Below are 7,087 nucleotides of genomic sequence, written 5' to 3'. Positions count from 1 at the left end.
TATTTCCAGTGGCTTGCTTTTGTAGTCAAATTGTGGCCATGTCTGCAAAAAAAATGGACAAGAGTTCCACATATTCACTGGAAAAGACTCAGCTGTTGGAAGCCATTCTGATGCCAGAGTCATAGGTGCCCTTATGACATCATCACACTCTCTCTTCCTTCACACTTCCTGCCACAGTGGTGGCTAGAGAAGTACAGACCTGAGTATAATGGAGACCTCTAGCCTCTAATCATGGGCACTGAAGGGGATTGCAGACTTGAAGGGGTGGACCAACTACCTGCAAGTCATGGGCATTCAATTTTGTGTAAGAGACAGCCAGTTCACCCAAAGATGCAGGCAGGGGGAGGTGAATTCCCACAGTTAATCAGAATGCAAGCCTTGTGTCTATGGTCTCTGCAAAAGCCAAGAGGTTAAGGATGTGGTGAACTTGGCTGAAAACTGGGTATCCTGCAGACAGAACAGACACAGGGGATTCAGTCACAGTGAGGGAGTGTGCCCTGAGTTCTATAAAGAACTATCTACCCACACCTCTCCTCTTTAAAATTTGATTACAGAAGGATGGCCGTGTTCGCCAAACCATAATGGAAGATGATGATGAAACCATACTGTCGAAACAAATGGAGCGGGAGAAAATGCCTCCTCCCCGCAAACCAAAGGTAAGTCAGAGCAGGCCCTCAAGGTTGGAAGAGATCCCCCACACCTGCAACATCTCTGACCCATGCCACCCAGTAGTGGTGGTTGTCTTCTCTGTGGCTCATAGAACTGGTTAATCATGGAATTTCTTGCCCGAACTAGGAAACATTTGTGAGTGAAAGGTGTTGCTATTAATCCTTACTCAAGAACAACCACCATAAACCAAGAATTCCAAAAGAAGGCATTGTAATCTTAGGAGATGACAGCTCCATGCATGTTTTTGACCTAAAGATGTTCCAGAAGGACAAGATGTGGAGGTGGAAGACAGTGATATGGATGATCCTGAACTTGTGTAGGCCTAGGCTAATGTATGTTTGTTCCGTAATATTCAGCAAAATAGTTTTGAAAGTACAAAAAAAATTCTAATAGAAAAAAGCTAATAGGATAAGTATATAAAGAATATATTTTTGTACAGCTATATAGTATGTTTATGCTCTAAGCTGTGTTATTATGGGTCAAAAAGTTTAAAAAATTAATATGTTTATAAAGTAAAAATGTTACATTAAAATGTCAATTTATTATTGAATAAAGAAAATTTTAAAATAAATTCAGTCTAGCCCACATGTACAGTGTTAACATCATCTATAGCAGTACATGATAATGTCTTAGGCCTTCACATTCACTTACCACTCACTAACTCACTGATCTAGAACAACTTTGTGTCCCGCAACTTCCATTTACAGTAAGTGCCCTATACAGGTCTACCATTTAAAATCTTTTATACCATATTTTTACTGCACCTTTTCTATGTTTACATACACAAATACTTATCATTGTGTTATAATTGCCTACAGTATTCAGTATGGTAACAGGCCATATAGGTTTGTAGCCTAGGGGATATAAGCTCTATCCTACAGCATAGGTGTAGGCTACAGGTTTGTGTAAGTACACTCTATGGTGTTCACACAATGAGGAAATCACCTAGTGATGGTTTAGAATGTATTCCCATCATTAAATGATTATACTTACAGAAACAATGAAATCTTATTAAAAATAATTTGGAATTATAATGGTCATTTGTAGAATGTTCTAGATAAACAAGACTATTCATCTAAGAAGTGCATTTAAAAATAAGGGCTCCCAAATTAGGCCCACCCAGGGATGTCTATTTTAATTATATGCAGAAGCTTCCAAAAAGATTTTTTTAATTGCCTTTTTTAAAAGACTCCTTACCAAGGGAAAAGGAATAGTTTAAGTAACTAATTGATAAGAAAACTGGAATCTGCTAACCTTTTCAATTAGTTACCATCGCACCTCAAAGATGAAAAGAAAGCTAGAAAAAAATATTTATAAAAGTTAAACCCTAAGGTCACCATGTATGCTTCTCTAACCACCAATATGCCCTAACAAGATTCTTGAGTTTATAGTTATCTGTGATGAGTCCAGACATAGAAAATGCTTTGTCTGGGCTGGGCACAGTGGCTCACACCTGTAATCCCAACACTTTGGGAGGCTGAGGCGGGCAGTTAACTTGAACCCTGGAGTCTGAGACCAGTCTAGGCAACATGGTGAAACCCTGTCTGTATAAAAAAAATACAAAAATTAATTGGGCATAGTGGCGTGTGCCTGTAGTCCCACCTGCTTAGGAGGCTGAGGTGGGAGGATTGCTTGAGCCCTGGAGGCAGAGGTTGCAGTGAGCTGAGATGGTACTACTGTACTCCAGCCTGGGTGACAGAGTGAGACCCTGTCTCAAAAGAAGAAAAAGAAGGAGAAGAAGAAGTGAGGAGGAGGAGGAGGAGGCGGAGGCAGAAGGAGAAGGAGAAGGAGAAGAAGAAATGCTCTGTCTGCTCTATTACTAATGGGCTTTGCCCTGTATTTAGCAATCTAGTTAAGAAACAGAAGCTAAATTAAAATGCTGGCTATCTAAATTAGTCTCCAATGCATTCTTTTCTGGCATTGAGTTGGATATTTTTATTTCAAAAAAACTTTTTTAGAGACAGGGTCTTGCTCTGTCACCCAGGCTGTAGTGCAGTGGCATGATTATGGCTCACTACAGCCTTGACCTCCTGGGCTCAAGTGATCTTCTCACATCAACCTCATGAGTCGCTGGGACTATAGGTGTGTGCCACCATGCACAGCTAATTTTTTATTTTTTGTAGCAATGGTATCTCATTATGTTGCCCAGCCGGTCTTGAACTCCTGGATTCAAGCGATCCTCCTGCCTCAGCCTCCCAAAGTGCTGGGATTACAGGTGTGAGCCACCATACCTGGCCCAGCTAGTTATTTTGAAACAAGGAACTCAATAACTCACAACAAACAACCCAAATAATCCCATTAAAAGGTGGGCAAAGGACATGAATAGACTTTTTTTTTTGAGATGGAGTCTCACTCTGTCGCCCAGGCTGGAGTGCAATGGCGTGATCTCTTTGATTATTTCTTAAGTAATCAAAAACGTAATAAAGACAACTCAGGAATTATCTTGATAAAACATAAAGTCTTCATTTTTTTAGGTGAGTTATCAAAAAAGTAAAAAAAAAAAAAAAGTTTTCATTTTTTTAGGGGAGTTAAAAAAAAAATAAAAAAAAAAAAAAAAAAAAAAAAAACCACCTCCTTTAGTGTAATTGCTTTTCTTTTCTTTTTCTTTTCTTTTTTCTTTTTTTTGACAGAGTCTCACTCTGTAGCCCAGGCTGGAGTGCAGTGGTGGTGCGATCTCTGCTCACTGCAAGCTCTGCCTCCCAGGTTCACGCCACTCTCCTGCCTCAGCCTCCCCAGTAGCTGGGACCACAGTCACCCACCACCACGCCAGGCTAATTTTTTTGTATTTTCAGTAGAGACAGGGTTTCACTATGTTAGCCAGGATGGTCTTGACCTTCTGACCTCGTGATCCACCCATCTCGGCCTCCCAAAGTGCTGGGATTACAGGCGTGAGCCACTGTGCCCGGCCGACTTTTTTTTAAAGATGATTTACAAATGGCCAATAGGCATATGAAAAAATGCTCAATATCACTAATCATCAGACAAATGCACATTAGAACCACAATGAGATATCATCTTACATATGTCAGAATGACTATTATATTAAAAAATAATAATAACAAATGATGAGGATGCAGGGAAAAGCAAACTCTTATACCCTGTTGGTGGGAATGTAAATTAGCACAATGTCTATGGAAAACAGTATGGAGATTTCTCAAAGAACTCAAAGTAGAACTACTGGTATCTACTAAAAACAAAAAGAAATCAATAATATCAAAAAGATACCTGTTCCTCTATCTCTGTTGCAGCACTATTCACAATAGCAAAGATAGGGAATCAACCTAAGTGTCCATCCACAGATTATTGGATTAAAAAACATGTTTATATATGCAATAGAATACTATTCAGCCTAAAAAAGAATGAAATCATGTCTTTTGTAGAAACATGGATGGAACTGGAGGTGAGTTAGTAAAACAAGTCAGAAACAGGAAGACAAATACTGCATGTTCTTGCTTATAAGTGAGAGCTAAACAAAAGGTACACATAGATGTAGAGTGCAGAATGATAGAGGGTGAGAGAGTGGGAGGAGGTGTATGATGAAAAATTACTTAATAGCTGGAAGCCATCATCCTCAGTAAACTAACACAGGAACAGAAAACCAAACACAGCATGTTCTCACTCACAAGTGGAAGTTGAACATAGAGAACACGTGGGACACAGAGAGAGGAACAACACACACCAGGACCTGTTGAGGATGGGGGGGTGAGGGGAGTGAACTTAGAGAATGAGTCAATAGGTCCAGCAAACCAGCATGACACACATATACCTATGTAACAAACCTGCACATTCTGCACATGTATCCTGTTTCTTTTTTTTTTTTAGAAGAAACAAAGAAAAAAATGTAAATAATGAAATTTAAAAAATAAAAATAATACAAATTACTTAATAGGTATAATATACATTATTCAGGTGATGGATAGCCTAAAAGCCCTGACATCACCACTATGCAATCTATGCATGTAGTAAAATTATAGTTGTACTCTATAAATTTATACAAATAAAATTTTAAATGCAAAATGAAACTCTTGTAAAATTTATACCTATAAAGGAAAATTGCTAAAAATTTTTGTAATGAGAGAAAGCCTTGGTGTAAATCTACATAACGAGCTTCGCCTTTGCTGACTGCCTCGTCTTAACTGAACTTTCTACCTATACCATTCCTTGTCTTGGCAAATAACAGTGTTTAAGCTTGAGATCTAAGTTTTGTGACTTTGGTATGTAAGTTTTCTTCCTTGTTTTACCTAAGGGTCAGCCCTATGAAAATGCAAGTTTAGGGTAGAAAAATTTTAGATGATTATTACAAATGGAATAAATAAAATGGACATTGTTAAAGTTAAAATGAAGGTTTAATATACCAGAGATTGTATGGGCCAGAGGGACTCTCTGCTGGTCCCCTAACATTACAGAACCCCAATTCAGTCTGCTGTACCTATTCCAGTTTGGAAAAATTTTAAAACCAGAAGTCAAAGATTACAATGAGAAATCTGATCTGACATGCTTAGGGCAATGACCAGATAAGTAAATCAAAATAAGAATTGACAACAGGGCAAAGATTCTTTGATTCCACCCCATGCTGGGATAGGTGTAGGATATAATAAATTCCTCTTCAAAGATTTTAGCTTGTAAATTGTTAAGTACAATGAATTCTGAGATCCTCTCGAAAGAACCAATGTATCAGTATGTTCAGCTCCCCTGTTCTTTGTTCTTCATTTTAAAGTTTAACTTCCTTGTTCTCTTCGTCTCCTTGCCCCTAGTTTCAGTAAACAACCCCCTCCTAGCCTCTATCACCTGGTCTGTCCTGAGTCACCCCTGGTCACCTCCTCTGTCCTGAGTCACCCTTGGTCACCGCTCTGACCTGAGTCATCCTGAGTCACCTGTTCTGTAACTGTCCTCCCCATCAAACTACTCACCTCACCACTCCAACTCATACCCCTCCTCTCTTTAAAATAGTTGATCGGAATTAGCTTAAGACTGTGCAGTCCAACCCTAGCCAATAGGGGAACAATACAGCAGTAGGGGCTACCTGCATCAGGAATAAGAACCCCTTCCCCTCCCTTGTTCAGGTGTGCTGTCACCATTGCTCCATCTGTGAGATGCACCCTTCTATAGAAGTAAATTGCCTTGCTGAGAAAATTTATGCTCAAGTGCTATTTCTTTTGTGGCACTGAAAGTTTATAACATGGGTAAAATGTTCACATGGTAAGGAAGAGAGATATCTTCAGAGTAAACGATTTTTGTTAAAGACAAGTGAGCTCTTGAAAGAATAGATGATGATTTGTAACAAAGTTTATCTGGGTGTGGTGTTGACATCTAGTCTCCACTCCTGTTATAGGAGTTAATCTTCCCAGGTTGATGAAACTCCCAGGGAGAGGATTGAAAATAGTTGAGTTCCTTTTGGAGGATCTGTCTTTAGGCAGATAAGGGGAATTCAGAGAAAGTCTCCCTTTGAATTTTGCTGTTTTTCAAGTACCTTCAGCTTGAAGTAATTAGTACACCAAAGCAGCATATTTTGGAGTGGCATTTCATGAACTCCTTCAATGGCCAGCTTTGTTTAATGAGCAATTTGAGCAATTGCTAGGAGTGAATTAGGTAAATGTAAGCAGGATAAAAATTTACAGTTTCAAAAATATCTTTAGTAACTTGAAATCTAAAAGTTACATTAAATTAAGTAATAAATATTTATTAAATGTCTAAGTTATTTCTAAGAAAGTTAAAATATTAAAACGTTAATTACTGAACATAAATTTAAAGTTCATATACTTTGGCATCCAGTTTTTATGTGGTATAGAGAAGGTAAATATATTTGGGTCTGTTAATAAACATGAAAAATTATATTACAAGTAAACATGTCTCTAGAAATTATGAAAATGCTGCTCATCTACAGAATGCTGATATAAAACAGCTCACAAGGCTTATTAGTTTTCATCAAAAATTAAGAATACTAGGGATTAAAACTCTAATATGTGCTAACTGAAACTAGAGAATAAGAGAAACAACTCTGTATGTGAGGAAAAATAAGATGTTTTGTAAAGGAAGTTATAAGGTAAGAGGTAAGAAAAAAAGACAGTAATTTTTGTCCTAAAGTGAGTGACTAGTTATTCCACAAATGGAAAGAGGAAGAGTACAGGACAAACTAAATGGATATAACAAATTTGTAGAAGGTTTGTGAAAAGGAAATTTTGAAAGACAAATATGTGTGGTCAAGCTGGCTGATACGGTTTGGCTCTGTGTCTCCACCCAAATCTCACCTTGAATTGGAATTCTCAATGTTTGGGGAGGAACCTAGTGGGAAGTGATTGAATCATGGGGGCGAATTTCCCCATGCTATTTTATGCTAGTAAGAGTTCTCACAAGATCTAATGGTTTAAAAGTATGTGGCACTTCCCCTCTTGCTCTCTCTCTCTCTCTCCTGCTGTCT

The 7,087-nt window shown here is 38.2% G+C and overlaps 1 protein-coding gene across 1 annotated transcript in view; it reads left to right on the top strand.

The window, feature by feature from the left end:
• Positions 1 to 162: 162 nt before the first annotated feature.
• Positions 163 to 7,087, top strand: part of LOC108539451 (IQ domain-containing protein F5-like) — a 17,954-nt gene continuing 11,029 nt past the window's right edge. The window contains exons 1-2 of the mRNA XM_017888179.1: positions 163 to 304; positions 555 to 656. Of these exons, the coding sequence (XP_017743668.1) occupies positions 287 to 304; positions 555 to 656 (120 nt within the window). The 5' untranslated portion in view covers positions 163 to 286. The remainder of the gene's footprint in view (positions 305 to 554; positions 657 to 7,087) is intronic.

This window comes from Rhinopithecus bieti, unplaced genomic scaffold, assembly GCF_001698545.2.
Source record: "Rhinopithecus bieti isolate Rb0 unplaced genomic scaffold, ASM169854v2 scaffold_43, whole genome shotgun sequence".
Classification (NCBI taxonomy): domain Eukaryota; kingdom Metazoa; phylum Chordata; class Mammalia; order Primates; family Cercopithecidae; genus Rhinopithecus; species Rhinopithecus bieti.
Note: the sequence above shows the minus strand (reverse complement) of the source record. Positions and strands in the feature narration are given on the sequence as shown.